Here is a 17,978-nt window from a genome sequence, read left to right as displayed (position 1 = left end):
TCGTCTGCCTCTTTATTACAAGCTATGTCAACATGGCTCGGAATCCAGCTGAGTTGTACCTACCTCTTATCCCTGTGCCAATAATCTATGACATGAGAGGAGGATTTGATGGAAGAAGAGGTGTTTACTTTGCACATCAAGAAGGATACTCAGATCATTTTGCAAGTCCAACAGATTGAGGTCCTCGGTATATGACGTGCAGAGACATAGCGTAAATTTCGTAAAATTGCAATCAGCTCAACAGTGAACATCGAAGAAAATGCATGTAATTTAAAACCACAAGTATGTGTAGGTGCAAAGGAAAGGGCACATCCGACAGAATCAGCATGTTTAGAGCCGTCAGCGAAAAAGAGAGTGAAGTGTTAATAGTGGTGTATGAGGGAGTTGAGCTCTTGTTGAAATTCGTGAAGGCAGGTCTGAGTTTTTATATTGTGTCACATAGAAAGAAATAACTGGATGAAGTATCTTCCATGGGGCAGTGGAGAGAAAAAACTGATATAAAGGAGGACCTTCAACAGCAACGTCACCCAAAAATGCCAGAGCAGGAATTTCAAACGGCCTGGTGGCATTGGAAAATGAAATGAAATCTTTGAGTTTTACGTCCCACGCTTATGCCGGTTAGGCTACAGGAGGCTGTGATGATGAGTAATGAATGAAATGGTGGAATGAAGAAAGTGGGAGGAAACGGGAGAACTCCGAGAAAACCCACGCACACGGTGTTTGTCCACCACAAAGTTCACTTGGCGGGGGTGGGATCGGACCCAGGACTCCAAGCACCAGAGTTGAACGCTCTACCACTGAGCCACCGCCTCCCTTCCCCCTGGTAGTATTGGGTCGTGGCTGATAACGTTGGTAGTGCTTTCCAGCTTTCAGTGCTAAAGATGAAAGATGTTGAGGTGTATATTTTAGATGAACAAACTAAGACCATCAGCCAATGACGGCGCTGACTTAAAGATGACTCATTTGCTTCAACATATAGGCTGGGAATAGGACTGGTATGGAATGTACCGGTCATCAAACGTATGCCAAGATAATGGATTGTGTTCAACTGCCATAACCTCTCAGTCTGGTGGATCCATAAATAATGCATCCATAGTCCAACTTCGAGTGGATTAGGCATCGATATAGTGTAGTATAGTCGTATAAGACAATGCGATTAGCATCCAAAGAAATATAGAGCAGGACTGTCCAAGACAACCTGTGATCAAATGAAGGTCCAGAAATCGGATGCTGTCAACAAAAGACAAAAGTGTATGATCTAGGTGAAGATTTGAATAATATGTGCAGTGACGTAGGTGACAGAAGTGAACACACTTAGTTGCGTCGATGAAGAAAATAAATCCAGCTAAGCAGGGTAGAAGCCTGTTCAGAATGAGCTGTAATTGTCTAGTAACAATATAAAGATAAGAGGAGCGGCAATAGATAGTCAGATCATCTACATACAACATTCCATGTTAGTATCTGTGTCATAGCACCAGTCACCACAACAGCACAGAGAGTCTAGGCAACACATTAATATCTATATCCATATGAATTTTGTTAGATTAGCTTGCAACAAAGTTTCTAATATTCACGAGAATTACATTATTTAACCATATACTAACACATTTACAACTAATAAGAAAAGTGTTAGTTTTAAAGAGAGAGTTGAAAAAAACTTACTAATAATAGTTTCCACAATTATTACGAATAATAATTTCTACGTATTCAAGAATAGTTAAATAACAAGATTTCTCGTTGAATTTGTGCAAAAACACTTCTTGATACATGAATTAACATACATATGAGGCGTTTCTGGAAGTAAGATCAAACTCATCAGATCATTTTTCTCAGTTTCGAGCGATGATAGAAGATAAGATTTTAAATTTAATTTTTTGATCAGATTCCTGCGAGGGATTTTCAAATTTTCTTCCTACCCCAAAAAATAAGAATAGTTAATGAAGGGTGAATTTGACAATGTGCGATTTTCTCGAAAACGACTCTAACGATTTTGTTTCTATTTTACACATCCATATGTCATAAACAGCCCTATACTGTGGTACAAGCAGGAGGGAATGAGGGGGGAACGCGAGAGGACAGATCCCCTTAGTAAAAGTTCAAGAAAGAAAAAAGAAATATGAATATTATAATTACACGAAGATGTAGCCTGATCAGACAATCTAGTAATGACCGTCCCCTTAGTTCCAGAATCTTATATCCACTTCTGGGTATTAAGTTATTTATTTGAGAAAAATGCACTTTTCGGGGCAGTTCGCTTTTTGAATAGAGTTCTTTCTGGACGCTTTTCTAAAACATGACTCGGACAATTTTGTTCATACTCCATAAATAAATATTCCATTAATAACCTTATTATGTTGTGCAAATCACTTCTCATGAAAAATCCAGAATTAATAGTTGAAAGTTTAATCTTGGGATTGATATTTCTTATTTGATTTTCTAAAATACTACTCGTACGATTTTGTTGATATTTCATAAAAAGTACTGCAGTAATAACTTAAACATATGACATAAGTCGTATCTCATTTTAAAAAATTACAAGGAGTACTTTACTTTTGAGGGTGTTTCCTTCGGACGAAGTTTTTCTAAAACGCTTGATAATTATTCGCGTTTATAAATCATGTTATGCTGGAGTTATTACTAAAACTAATTTTTGAAATAACTCTTGTGGATTTCTCAGGACAAATGAGTTATATCATATTATCACGTTATTAATGAACGTTTATTTATGAAGTATGAACAAAATCGCCTGAGGCGTGTTTTAGAAGATTGTTAAGAAAAAATTTAGCCTGAGAAGTAAACTACCCCAAAGAGTGGATTTTTCCCAGAGAAATGACGTATACCACAGTATATGGTTGTTTATAAAATATTGGTGTATGAAATATAAACAAAATTAGAGCCGTTTCCGAGAAAATTACTTTAAAAACAAATTCAACCTTCAGTAAACTACCCTTGTTCTTGGAGGTTAGTAAGAAATTCGAAACCCCCTATGGAGAATCTTATAAAAAGCTTGAGTTTAAATCTTATCTCCTATCGTCGCTCAAAAATGACTTTATGCTGAGTTCGCCTTTATTACCCGGAATGCCTCATACATGACAGAATATCTGAAGTTTCAACATAGAATAAACATATTATTTACCTGCTTGGACTTAGAAACACATCATCCTCTACCTCTTCCTTTGGATTATCAAGAGTAACTGGAACCTTTGGCCTTTGAGACTTGACACAATGAGTTGAGCCATGTTGTGTGGTAGAAGTAACTCCACTCACACTCACAGCTCCCTGAACAGACGTATTGCTTGAATTTCTTACACCACCTACCGTGGTTGAACACGCATCAACTTCACTACTTCTCTGGAAAACACCACTTCCTATCACTGCAGAATTAACCCCTGATACTACAAATCCTTTAGTCTGATTAGTTGTTTGGAAAAACTTCAGTTCTCCGTTACTGTCTAATACAATTCCTGTTAAAGCATTCTGCCCATTCCCTATACTCAAATCACTAACAACACTATTACCAATTAGCTTGAAAGAATGGCCACCGAATTCAAATCTCTTTCTTCCGCCGAAGTCTTTCGGACTACTCGAGAGAAGCGGATCCTCGGAATTTGGCATCATTTGTGACTGAAGCGTGTGATGAGGTGATAGCGGGAACGTTGATGACTGGGCTACGAGACTTTGGGTCGGAGTGAAACCAACGGAGGGCAACGGGGATGAAACTGATGATGAAGAAGCTGGGACACTGGATAATGACAATGGTGAAGGTACTGGTGTAGTGGATAATGGGGACTGCGGAGGAGGGGATGGATTTGCAAGCCCAAGCCCATGGTACATATTTAAACTATTGCTTCTCCCTTGTCCTCCTGTAGTTTGTGTTCCTGCCGTTACTGCTTCCACAGAACCTGCAGGCAAAACTTCAGAAAGAGCTGCCTCTACTGCCGCAGATGAAGTCGTCATGAGCGACGAATTAGTGTAGAATGCTGTGAGTGGAGAAGATACTGCAACAGGGCAGTCACTTGATGATACTGAGTGCGAAATAACAGACTGAACAAAAGTTTCTGTTTGGACTTGAGGAGACTGTAATGGTAAACTGCTTGCGGTGATAGTTTGATTGAATGATGGTGACTGCCCTTCTTGGCTAGCAGGTGGCGTTGGATACGTAAAACTTGGTGAGTCGTGATGCAATGGAGATTGCATTGGTGACTGGGTCGATAAATTATTCTGAGCATGAGGAGAATAACTAAATGGTGGTGTGTCCTTCTGAAGAGGAGAAGGAATGGCAGTTTGATTTGTTTGGGATGAATTATACCCAGAAAGCACTGATGACTCCTTGGAAAGTGGCGAAGACAACGCCGATTGAATTGTCGCTTGTCCCTGCTGTGAAGTGTACGTGAATCCTGCCAGACTGACAGGAAGTGGAGAATTGAGCGCTGCCTGGAAATCTTGTGTTGTATGACTTTGGTACTGCACTGGACTTTGCAAACTTTGTCCCTCATCCTGCAAAGCAGCATTCTGGTAGTCTTCTAATGAGGCAATGTCTTGAAGCTGTTCTGCAGTTTGATCTTGCAGTAATGACGCAGCTTGAAATTGTTCAGTGAGCTGAAATACATCAACATATTTCATGAACAAAGCCTGACATATTTAAATAAAACTACTAGCAAAAACATACAATAAAAAACTTATGTGAACATTTTATGGGAGTATTATCGATAAAATATAGGGAGATTGTGCCAGTACTGCCATGTAACTCAAATTTAAAATATAATTGTGAATTTTGATTTCAATTTTAACAATATATATAAATAACAATATATGAAATAAACCAATATCACATGTTACGTATATTAGACAACTTATTACATACAGAATTATGAGCATTAAAAAGGCCTAAATTACAAATATCTAAAAGAAAGTTACAACTTATATGTAACGAAGAACTCAAATGAAATTACACAGAATTGCTTGTCATGTGTGAAGAGCTTCAAATGGGAATAACATAAACACGTCACAGCAAATATTCGTATCATCTTCCTCAATTTGTGTCTCTAAAACGTTCTTCTTTTCACACGCTGCAACATAATCTTTCATGGAAAGAGTTGAATTATCATCGCTATCTTGAGTGAAGTATTCATTTTAATATTATTAGTTTCTTTTTCTGTGCTCTTAATTTAATAAAAAAATTTAAAAGATCTTTTTCACTTTTACTGGTCTTTATACTTCTTCCTTCCAAGCACCGACCACCTATACACTATTTCTACTCGATTTCGATCTATCTTTAACTGTAAATAACAAAATCTCACTAAAACGCTGACTATTCCTTAATAATGTTCTGTATAGCACTTCTAGCAATTTATCATTATCTTCATCAGACATATTACCCCAGTACTGTCTAATGTAGGCAATAGTACATTCCTGTGACTGTAACATATGTCATTATTAATATATAGTAAAGTCTTCTGGTTAGGTTATATTATTTATTAACAACGGATACGGCTATTATTACTACTAGTTGTTGCGTCAAAGTCTTCAGCCAGCTACATCGTCACAATAGTATTAAATCTAGCGACATCTGTTGGCATCAGGAAGGCAGCGCAAATAATGACATTTATTAGCTTGACTGTATATTATTACTTTAAACAAAACATGAGTTTCAAGAACGTTATGAGAACCACAAGGTCTCAGGGATCTACAACTCAATTTTGTATTATATTTACTTTGAAATGTATTTAAGGTTTTCTCTATACATGGTATACGAAAGTATAAAATAAAAGAACCAAATAAACTTAAACTTTCACGAGCAACCAGGAGTACAACCTTGTGTTTTAAAATTTACCACTGGGTCTCACAGATCCATGTTTCGGTTAAAGTGTTATTAGGGCCTAGCGTCACGCACTGATTGACATATTTTTCTATTAAAATAAGATTACAAAACCATTAATATCAATATTATATGCCACAGAATATCTTCTTTACTTTAGTTTATACTTCTTATAGATGAAACCTAGAACTAGGGAATACAGAAACACAAGAAAGGGAGTTTCGTTCGTTCTATTTGCCTACTTGCTCTATGCTGACTAGTGGCCACCGTATATCAAATTCTTGAATGTGTTTATTCCTTAGTTTGAAAAATCTCACTTTTTCCTTTTAACCATCTTTATTGTGATTTTATTTAAAAATTAATCTAACAAGTATAGTTCACAAACTAATATTCGACCTCCATATTTCATGAGGGGAGTGACAAATAGAAAAATATACTTACAACAGTGGCGTATTTACGATTTTGTTTCGGGAGGGCTTTGCTAACTTTCGGGGAGGGGCTTTGCCTGAAAATGTGAAAATTCTGCAAGATATTTCATATCCTTTACTACAGTAAGTAAGATTTCGGGGGGGGGGGGCTTAAGACCGGAAGCCCCCCCTAAATACGCCACTGACTTACAACTACTATTATCTGCTATTGATATATTTGGAACCGACATGAGGTTGAAGACATATTATGTAAATGTCCTCGCTTTTAGAATATCACATTTCTTTTAGTATCAGTACTCAACAATTCTAATATATATATAACTCCTTGTAACGTTGCTCAGGTTTCGTTTTCATTCTTTCTTGTAGAATTTATGTCCTTACATTTTTTCTTGGGGACTGGCCTGTGCCTCATATTGTCCTTTCATGTGTAGCATGTTCTATCCTTGCTCTTATGTAGAGGCTGTCCGGGAAATAGGGACGAATATTAAAGTGCTATAAAACTAATATAAAATATAGTGATTTTTTAAATAAACACATTGAGTAACTTCTCCCATTTGTGTATACATACACATTAGGTAATTTTCTCACATTTATGTATGAAAAATTGTATCCGGCATATGACCACCCAAGGCTCCACGCAATGAGCAATGTGTTCATTGAAATTTGCGATCACAAACATCTGGTGTGATGCCATTAATAACCCTCTTAATTTCATCCTTCAGTTGTATTGTCTGTGGTTTGTTCACGTACACTTTAGATTTCACAAATACAAGGGTAACATCGCATGATCTGGCAGGCCATTCCAGATTTCCTCGCAAAGAGATAATTTTTTGAGGAAACTTCCTTCAGCAGACCAATTGTTTCACGGAATGTGTGACAGGTCGCACCACCTCGCTGAAACCAAAAATCGTCATTTTCAATTTCCATTTCATCCAAAACTGGGAAAAACCAATCTGAAAGCATGTGTCTGTAACGGTCGCCGTTCATAGTGACGCCAGCTCCCTCATCGTCTTCAAAAAAAAGTACGGGCCAATCACTCCTCCTGCCCAGAGCTCCACCACACAGTCGTGCGTTGACGATGCATCTGTTCTTCCACAGTCACTTGCGGATTTTCTGTACCCCAAATTCTGCAGTTCTGCTTATTGACGTACACACTGAGATGGAAGTGTGCATCAACTGAGAAAATTATTCTTGTCGTGAAGTTCTCGTTCTCCGCTTGTCGAGCCAATACCCATTGAGCAAATCGATGTTTCTTTCCATGATCTGTAGGCTTCAACTCTTGTATGCATGCATTCTCAGATCTTTCGACAGGATTTCATGCAGTGAACTTAGTGATAAATTCAATTGTTGAGCTCGTCGGCGAATTGATTTCATGGGACTTACGGTCACACTGTCACGCACGACAGCAATGTTTTCTTCTGTTCGAACAGAACACGGTCTTCCAGTCTGCTTAACATTTAACACTGACCCCGTGGTCTCAAACTTCAGGACCAACTTCCGAACTGATGAATCAGTAGGAGCAACATTGCGTCCATGTGTCACATGCAAATCTCGAACGGTTGCTGTGGAACTTTCCTTGTTTTTGTAATAACTTTTAATCACTTGGATGCGTTGCTTTGTTGTTAAACGCTCCATGCCGAAATAAACACCAACTAACAATGCTCACCACACAGCCTACTAATCGGAATGATAGAGGATAACAAACATGGTAAAACCACGGCTGCCAACCGTCATATGACAAAATGGTGCGAAATTCAAATTCGTTCTTATTTCCCGGGCATCCTCTAGATAGGGTACAGCGTAGTTCTTTATTTTTCAAGGATTTCTCTCTCTCTCTCTCTCTCTCTCTCTCTCTCTATATATATATATATATATATATATATATATATATATATATATATATATATATATATATATATACTTTGTTTCTTCTTGAGAAATGAAGATAACTTTAATTTTTGTTTATAATTTCTGAATTAAGTTAACTATTTATAAATTAAACTAATTATCAACTGTTTAACCATTTTAACCAAAAAAAAAAAAAAAAAAAACACTGACAAAAGCTTCAAACCCACTATATTTTAAACTATAACATAGCACATACGAACAATTTTTAAAAATTCTTTTAACAGACATATATATAGTCATTGTTATAAAAAAGTTTAATTTCTATTTGCTGAGGCCTTCAGCCAATCCCTTAAGTCTCCTTGTTCACTTTCGAACCAATCACGTTCTGCCATTTTTGGTTCTTATAAGGGCCTTTTTATTTTCTTCTTGTCCACCCTTCCAAACTTCTTTGCCATAATTCATTAATAGGTAAGCTCCTTGTCCAGTTCATCAGTTTATCTCTTCCTACCTTCTTTATCCTATCTGCTTCTTTCCACTTCCTTATTATTTTCTCCATCCCCATTATTTCCGTCTTATTCCAATTAATTCTGTGATTAGTCTCCTTAACATGTTTGTATATGGCATTGGTATCTTTCTTCCTCCTCACATCATCTTTATGTTGTTTTATCCTTTCTTTCATTCTCTTTCCTGTCTCCCCTACATATGACAAATCGCAATCCTCATACCATACCTTGCAGATGACTTCTTCTTCCTCTTCATTAATCTTTTTGGTGCCTTTCCTATTCTTCTTTATTGATCTTAATAAACTTTCTCCACTCTTTCTATAAGTTCTGACCCCTCCTTTCTTTAACTTCTTCAGTTTCTCCGTTTCTTCTCCCATACTTTCTATACCATGCCATTTTCCACTCCCATCCTCTTCATTCTTCTTTCTTCCTCTCTTCCTCCTCCTGCGTTCTTCTTCCTTCTCTACCTCCTTCCTGCTGTAACCATTCTTCTCTAACTGTCTGTAGAATTTCTCTATGTTCTCCTTCCTTCCTTTCTCTCCGTCCTCTAGCATTTCTATTCTTCTTATCATATTTGTTATGAAATTTCTCTTCGTACTCCTATCCACGTCGCTCCTCTCATGGCACAACACCCCCGCTGAGCACTCTTTCTGGTACCTCCTCGTAACCAGCCCTTCTCCTTGTTTTATTATGGTCATGTCCAAAAAGTTTATTCCTCCATTTTCTTCCAACTTCAGGTCCAATCTTATGCCCTTTTCTTTATTCTCCACACTATCCTTGAAGTTCTCTAATTGTCTCCTAGTCCATTTCCACAAGCCTAGACAGTCATCCACATTCCTACAAAACATGATTAAGTTCTAACCACCTTCTTCTTTCACCTTTTTCTCCTATTTGTTTATAACTATTTCTGTCAGTACTGGGCTCAACTTCGAACCTATACTGATTCCTTGTCAGTATAGGTTTGAAGCTGAAAAGAACCAAAAATGGCGGAACGTGATTGGTTCGAAAGTGAACAAGGAGACTTAAGGGATTGGCTGAAGGTCTCAGCAAATAGAAATTAAACTTTTTTATAACAATGACTATATACAGGGTGCGAATTACCGGGGGAGATGAGGGGGATTTTCCCCCTCAATCACATTTTCTTCCCCCCAAAGAAGTCAGCTGAAGTATCCCCACCGGGGATGCTTGCTTCCCCCCCAAACTATGTTTAGTATAACTCCAAATTTCACTGATTTTTGTCATTTCTTGTAAGTTTAATCTTCCATCTGTATTTCAAAATGAGCGATGTAAACTATTCAGTTTTCTTCATTTTTCTTACCACCTAATTACCCACCATCTTCAATGTTGTTTGATTATTATGACTACGGTTGTTACTTGCAACTGTACCTTCGCACCCTTCAGTTCGTCATCGTTCGTGAATTTGAATGTACTAATTGCGTTAGCGGTTGGGCAAGAAGAAGTAAACAAATAGCTTCTTCCACCATACTTGGCAAAGTTTGGACATGTCATATTCATCCTCTACATTTATATCGATTATCATCTTATTTTAATTTTTGTTATAACATGTTATTTTAATTTTCAAGTGTATTCTTTGTTAGCACATGGTCCTCATTCCCTAATAGTTTGTGTGTATGAAACAAAAAGTTGCATTTAATTTGTAGTAATTAGCATAGTAATCACTGCCTTTTACAGTTTACGGAAACGAACGTTTGAAACTACTCAAAATCTGAGTTATAGGTATTCTCTCGTAACTATATGTTAACGTACACGCTGGGGATGTGCTCCTAGTGAACAGATATGTTAGTGAAGGTTATTTTTAGGTGAATAAGCGCATAACTGAAGATTTGTTTCAGCATTTGTTAATACGACTGGTTCTCCGTGTCATTGTCCGTGTCTGTATAAGCACTTCAACTGTAGGAGAGGGTTTTTTAAAGTTAACCTTTAATTTTTCCATCTTTCTTTTTGCTTTAATTTTTCTATCTGTGCAGTTTGCTGTCCACGCTAATAATGTTGTTTGAAAAGCTTCGGGCTACACGGTGAATGCATTTAAACATTCCAGCCAAGTTCTCACAATATCAGACGGGTCGTTAAAATGTATGCAGTCTCGCGCTGTCAGTGCGGTATACGATATCTTTCTGCCGACCAGCTTGGCCGTTTCGTTTGAATTGCTAGGTGCCCTCGCGCTAATCGTCGAAAGTACAGTTCCGAGGCATTCCGCCCGGCGGCAGCCGCTTGCCATGCACAATGCTCTTCGAATCCCATCAGAAGCACAGCATAACTTTCCTGACTGCGAATATGAGCTTTGTCACAAACTGTGGAGTTTCTTCTCGTTTCGATCACGGTCTTTTTCGCATATTGCTGCAGCAGGATAACTACTTTTCATCACTCGTGATCAGCTTCAGAAATGTCTCGAGTTCGTTACGTTTCAGTAGATACAAATTTGATCGAGTAATTATTTTTGAGTCAGAGCATGTGCGACGTACAAATTTCTACAAATTTTGCATAATTCTAGTATATTTTTTAAAGCTCCTCGTAGCTAAAACGATTAACATTATTGCCTTCAATGCAGGAGAATCGGGTTCCCGACTAACGTCTCGTACTGCCCCTGTGCTGAGAATGAAAGGGAAAGTAAAACCCTAAACAAACTAATCAATTAGTTTTTTCATAATCTTTCCATAATATCCATGTTTATGCTCTGAGCATCACAATGTTTGACTACTCTTTCTTTTATGACTCTTCACTAAGCGGTATATATAATATATCACGTGTTTTCTTCTTTCTCCCAAAATTTCATCATTTCTATGAAGCTTTCTATTTCCAATTCATATTTTAAATTTTCAATAAAAATACTACCTAGACACCGGAAAGCTAGTCACTTGTTTTACTTTCTCTCTGTTTCTACTCAAGCAATTCTTAATTACTTTTGTAAATAGCTATTTAGAAGGACAAAAAGAATTATATCATCGTCCTAAAGAAGAAGGGACAAACAGGGTCATGAGATTAGGAAGATGACACAATTACTTTATTCTTACCATTTTTAAAACATATCGACTCCCAAATAGTTAATGCAACTAATTACCATTACTTAACAATGAACATAACATTTGTAACTCCATTTTATGTAAGCAGTTTCAGATGGGTCTATTTAATTTTCTATCCAAGATATTTGGAGAGAGGACAGGTTCCTTCTGCCACGTCCCCTACTAGAGACACTTAGACACTCATAGTTGATTATATGGACTATAGCTTTAAAAAAAAATCCTCCATATTGCTAAGGATCAAATTATATGCCTTCTTATATTTCGACAGTGTCCAAGTGGTTGACTACCAATAAAGCAGTTGACAAATTACTGGCACATCACCCTATTATTGACAATATTTTTAAAACAAGAACAAGAATAATGATATGGTACGTTCAATAACCTTTTCACTTAATAGCCATTGTGCAATTACAAAACTTTCAATACACAAGAGAACTACTGAATACATGAACATCCAAACTAGGGTGACCATAATTTTAACAGCTAGAAACCTGACAACTAAAAAGAAAAAAGGAGTAGTAGACCACTGTGTATGTATATATTATGGAAATAGACACATTCGTATATATCTGAGAACATATTTAGTGGAAACGAAGTCTTTCACTAAATTCGGAGTGTAACAAACACAACAGTAAAACTATAAATCATATTCATATGCGAGATTTTTGTCTAACAAATTCTCAAAACTCGTTACATCACAGAAGAATAAAAGTGTATATATACTAATAAACTACCAAAATCTGTGAAACAAATACCAAATTTGTAGTTTAAAATTAGTTTTAAATCATTGTAACATAATCACCTATTTTGTAGCATAGAGTAGGTTTAATCAGACATTTTATAGCCAAAAATTAAAATTTACTTTCTGTGTCGAGCAAATATATATTGAACGGCAGTTATTGAAACGTTTTATATCGTGTGACAAAGATATGAACTCAAGAGTTCCTAAGACGGATAATTAATTGAATACATAAATTACCCTTAAAATTCCTATTGCATCCAGTAAGTCAGGTTTACTAACTTGGGAGGTCCAATGTTGCCATCTTATCAAGGCGCTCATTATGAGAGCGGGGGATGAGCCAATTAATTCCAAGTGTACTAAGCATAAATTATTTATCAGAGTGTAGGAATAGCCGTAGCTAAGGATCACTAGTTTTAAAATATCCGCGTGTTGCCCTTCGTCCACACGTCTGGAAACAAATATACGATTCATCTTTCCACAATCAAATCAGACTGCTCAGGACGCATACGATTCTCAGAAGAAAAAAACCCTTCTGTAGACAACGAACACCTCCTTGCATTTTACTGATTTTTCCAGTGTTGCCAACATCCAACAAATACCCTCGCCCGCTAGGTGCCAAGCTACCAGCATCTCTCGCCATGCCTGTAAGGTCTGGGTTTGTTACTTACTTCTGTCACTTGCATAAAACTGGACAAATACTACTTTTTTCCGTCGGGACGCGCCCCCAAAACGGGACTGTCCAAGTTAAAACGGGACGTATGGTCACTCTAATCCAGATTCATATAAGCAGACATATTTTCTCTAGTAGGAGAGAATTTTCTCTTGCAGATCATAACACTTTTGTTTTTTACTTTAATAATACCATAGTTTCCTAATACCTGACTGAGTTTTAAACTGTTCAATGTTTCTGAAGGTATTAAACAGTAATTTTGTTTAACTTTTGACAATGATAACTTAAATTATTTAAATTATCTTCAGAGTACTGTACAATTTGTTTCTGTTAATAAATAGCATTTAAATTTATTATTTTGTGAAAATCAATCGCTTAGTATTTTTCAACGATCACATATTTTTCGAACAATGTACTAACATTCATTTTTTACAATGTTTTAAAATTCGATATCTTGTTTTGCTAATGACCTTTCACTTTTAAACAAATATTATCCGAAAGTAGAATTTCTTCATCAGAGGTTGACAACAATGTTCCAGAAGTAGCTTGTATGATTATATATAAATGGCGACTTACAAATATTTATGGATATACAGATATTTTCATTCTTCTAGTGTTTAATTCCATCTATATTAATTTTAATGCGCCATTAAATAGGATTCACTTGTAAACAGTATTTTTGGTGTATGTGGAGAGTTTACTGAATTAAAGGTGTTGTCTTCTAATACAAGATATTTCATTTTATATAAGTCACATTAATTCACTTTTTCCACTCAGATTATTATCCATATTAGTGGTCTACAGTGGTCTTCATTAGTGATGAAAACAAGAAAAGAAATGGGATTCTACTCATACTTCAAGGTCTGAGGAAGGGAAGTGTTTAATTTCTGAAATATATTGTCGATCATTCATTTATTTGTGTGTCAATGATGAATTAAGGTGAGTTGAGTTTTCAATTAGAGAAAAAAGTTTCACATGGTATGTATCGAACTTATTCTTTCATTTGGTGATTAGTGTGTAAGTGAAAGTTCTTTTAAAAAAAATAATCTGAAGTACTTCTTTGACACAATGAGTATCATAATGTTGCCACTTCTCAATAATGATACTAAGAGAAAGTGTTCACGAAGACGTATTGATTACCTTCGTTTCCTAATTACTAGGTCTGCTGCAACATCTTCAACAGCACGTGAAATGTACAACGGGCATCAACTGACATTGGATGATAGACTATTAAAGTATTGATGTCTCCACATCTTGAAGCACAGACTATCATGAGCATATACTTCTTGATTTTACTGCCAACTTACAGATTTCATATTGTGAAGACACGAAACAGATAAAACGAAATTAGGTATATGACGTAATTATGCAATTTACTCTACGTATTTAATTATCTTTGTTGGAAAAAGAAAAGAAAAGAAAACAGAAAGAAATTTCTTAAGAATCGATTTAGAAAGAACACAAAACAAATATATCTGTATCTGTGGGACGATCACTGTCATTGTTGCATAAAACTCCACTTCTAGTTCCTCTCAGCATGTTAAAATGTAGAGGAAACTAAAATAAAGTACGTAGGCAGACAAATGTTAAGTTTACCGAATTTGATTTACTAATAATTCTATAGACGATACTACATGTATATTTGTACAAAATGATATAGATTGTTACCTGACTTGAAAGGAGACTATTCTAATATCCCATAATAATATTTAATAGAGGTCAATTCCGCGGTAAGTGACCCTACGAAGGGAAAATTTGAAGTTTCACCTTGGCCTAGATAAGTATTAAAATTCATTTTTAGGAATGCTGAATTTTTCATACTTGAACAAGATGATACCAACGCTGATTTGTAGATGGCTCTGCAGGAGGTAAAATATGGCCACTTTCATGTCGCAGAATATCGTACTTACATTTGGATTTTAACACAAAGTTTTTCTCTGATAATTTCTGTAGGTAATTGAAGATCGCGTATGGTATTTATTAAGATAATGTTTGTGTTTACATTAGTGACATTGTTTTGCATATAATTTAATAATAGCAAGAAAATTACAATAATTGATTTATTCAAGTAGGCTGTCGTGTAAGTCACAAGAAAACATAAATAAGTTTATGTATTTATATACATAATTAAACAAAAAAGCTGTTATTCTAAATTTTCTTCATTTGGACAGACGGTAATCAAAGGCCGTGCAGAAAGTGCCGAAATAATACGTGTAACTCTTTTAAATACAAAATATAATATGTCGTGTAAGTCACATTTCTTTCCCTGTCGTGTAAGTCACATTATGCGTGTCGTGTAAGTCACATTTTGTTGCAATGTTACTACATTGCCAATAGTTGCTAACTGCAGTAAAACGTATAAATAGTGAATTGATAACTCAATTAATGTATTGGGTGCCATGTTTAGTGTAAGAGAAGGAAAGGTAAGGATGATAAAAGCAATATTATGAAGTATGGATGTAAAATGTACTTGACTGAACTATAAATGTAACGAATGGAAGTTAAACAATATAAATCGATGTGATCTAGAAAGAAGTTTTTAAAAAACGTGACAGGAAGTATCTACTGTCTTTGGAACAATGTTGGCACATGTGGTTCCGAAGTTTCTAGCTTCAGCTACTTTTAATACGTTTATTGCTTTTCTCGTACTCTTTCGTTGTTTTGGAAATATGCTTGTAAATTGGTATTTATTGCATTTAGGCATCTAAAGCTCAGGCCGGTATAGGACGGAGGTGGGTATATGGGAAAGGATTCGTTGAATGGGCATCATCTCGGCATTTGCCTGGCGTGAATGAGGAACACCTCAGTCAGAATTGCCAGCTATATGTTTTAAACCCGCAACCTGTCGAGCCAAATCTACCACGCTACTACTCTATCACGCTTTCTTGGTAGAAAACATGCTTATTCAAACGGAACTATGTAAGTCACAACAACGTTTACTTTAAGATTATAAAATTAGGACATGTCAGATATGTAACACTCGTCTTTTCTGTTGCATTTTCAGATATGCCTAGTTCAGAAGCTGAATGGAAGCGGAAATAGATAGAGAAGTTGAAAAGAATGATATTGCATCAAATGGATTTTAGTGGAAATTACTGTTTTATGTACCAAGAAAAGATACAAACCGCTCACTGGATATCACACAATTGTACTATGTAAACTGCCATAATATATTTTCCTGAAGAATATGAAACCACAGAACATGATTCGTGCGTAATTATATCTGATTGTATGCATCAAGATATGTTTGCAGTTGCTTGTTTCTATTCTACACTTATGGAAGAGTTTGAAGGGCGTCATCCGGGTTTTCCGATCAACAATGTGAATTATCAGTCGGATGATGGTGCACATTATTCACTTTGTTCAATAACATTGCAGAAAGTTGAAATGTCTTGGCATTTTTCGGCTACGAACTATGGCAAAGGCTATCAAAGATAAATTGATTCTCAATCTGCTTCAAAATTTATTGAGAGCGCACGCAAGCTATGTCCGAACATAATGTAATATACTGTAGTAAAGAGTATTATTTCAAAAAATTTTGAGTTGCGCCAATGGAAACATCATAAGAAAGAAATATGTAATATTCCAAAAACACGAAACTAGCACCACTATCATTGTGTTTCAGCGTATACTATTGAATGTTCTCTCATCTAAAATATTTTTTCACCACGAAGGAAGTTTGATTTCATTCCAGAACAGTTCACTGGCGCATGTGAAGGGAATAAACGCAGTGAAGAAGTGATAAAAATACTCTACTGGAGACAGGGTATTGATACCCTTCGCCGGAAAAAGAACTATTAAATATTTGTTAGATATGGAGAAAAGAATCAGAAGAACTTTATGTAACATTTCTTCGCCATTACCATCAAGATAAATAATTTTATTGGCCGCAACAGAAAGATTAGGCATATGTTGCATTAACAGACGTCGATCACAGACATAAATTAGAATTTGACAAATTTTGCGCGAATAAAAGAACTATTTAACTTCTTGTTTTGTCTGTTAACTTCCTTTTATCTCTCTAAATCATTAGTGCCACTCTATCCTCCAATAGATTTGGAAAGTGTAATTAAACGAAGACATGATGTTAGATTTGTCGTGTAAGTCACAAATTTATGTCGTGTACGTCACGTTATATTTGTGGCATATATTTTAAAATAAATACAGAAAATATAATAATTTTCTTTTGGTCTTGTAGCTTGGTATCTACTTAATATATGTAAAAATGTTTTAGTTTCCTTGTAGCAATAGAAGAACAGAATTTTCATATAGTTAACCGTTATTCAAAACACGATGTCTCCTGCTGTCGTGTAAGTCACGTATATATTTAGAGTCTTGTTTCAGCCATTTTGTTTACATATTTAAATGCTGCAAATAAAGATGAATGAAGGACTTATTGCCCCTTATTTATAACCTAAAACTTGCCCTTGAAAATTTTTTATAACTTTTCTAATACATAATATTTACTACCGTCTGGCGTCTGATGTCGTGTAAGTCACACATGGAATTAGCCTAGAGTCTCTTACGAACTAATTATAGTACATATAGTACATTGTTAGGTTAATTGGTTGAGAACTTTCAAGAATATCAACCACTATAAATACTTTACATATAAAACAATCCAAACGGTTTAAATGTGAGATTCAAAATCTCTAACAACATATATTGGTTTTTGCACTAGACAAGTGCCAGGTTATCATAAAATAAGTATCGCTGTTCAGAGAACTCTGGAGACGTAAGCAGTTGACAGAATGCAACCAAACTCGGTAGGAGTATATTTCAGAACATGCAGAAGCGATTGGTGTAAAAAAACAGAATTAGTTCCGGTTTTCCTCACCAGAGGTGATTGTGGCGCTGTACAACGCCAAGTAAGTGCAGCGTGGAAGAAAAACGACACTAGTGATGCTAAATGATAAGAAAGACTGTAA

The 17,978-nt window shown here is 35.9% G+C and overlaps 1 protein-coding gene across 2 annotated transcripts in view; it reads right to left on the bottom strand.

The window, feature by feature from the left end:
* The window catches only part of LOC145664431 (uncharacterized), a 1,424,688-nt gene that overhangs the window by 54,650 nt on the left and 1,352,060 nt on the right, over window positions 1-17,978 (bottom strand). For both annotated transcript variants that reach the window (XM_081731113.1, XM_081731114.1), the window contains one exon: window positions 3,137-4,599. In XM_081731113.1, the coding sequence (XP_081587239.1) occupies window positions 3,137-4,599 (1,463 nt within the window). The remainder of the gene's footprint in view (window positions 1-3,136; window positions 4,600-17,978) is intronic.

Source organism: Thermobia domestica, chromosome 11, assembly GCF_964235325.1.
Source record: "Thermobia domestica chromosome 11, izTheDome1.hap1.1, whole genome shotgun sequence".
In the NCBI taxonomy this organism is placed as follows: domain Eukaryota; kingdom Metazoa; phylum Arthropoda; class Insecta; order Zygentoma; family Lepismatidae; genus Thermobia; species Thermobia domestica.
The sequence above is the reverse complement of the archived record's forward strand: the minus strand, read 5'-3'. Positions and strand labels throughout refer to the sequence as shown.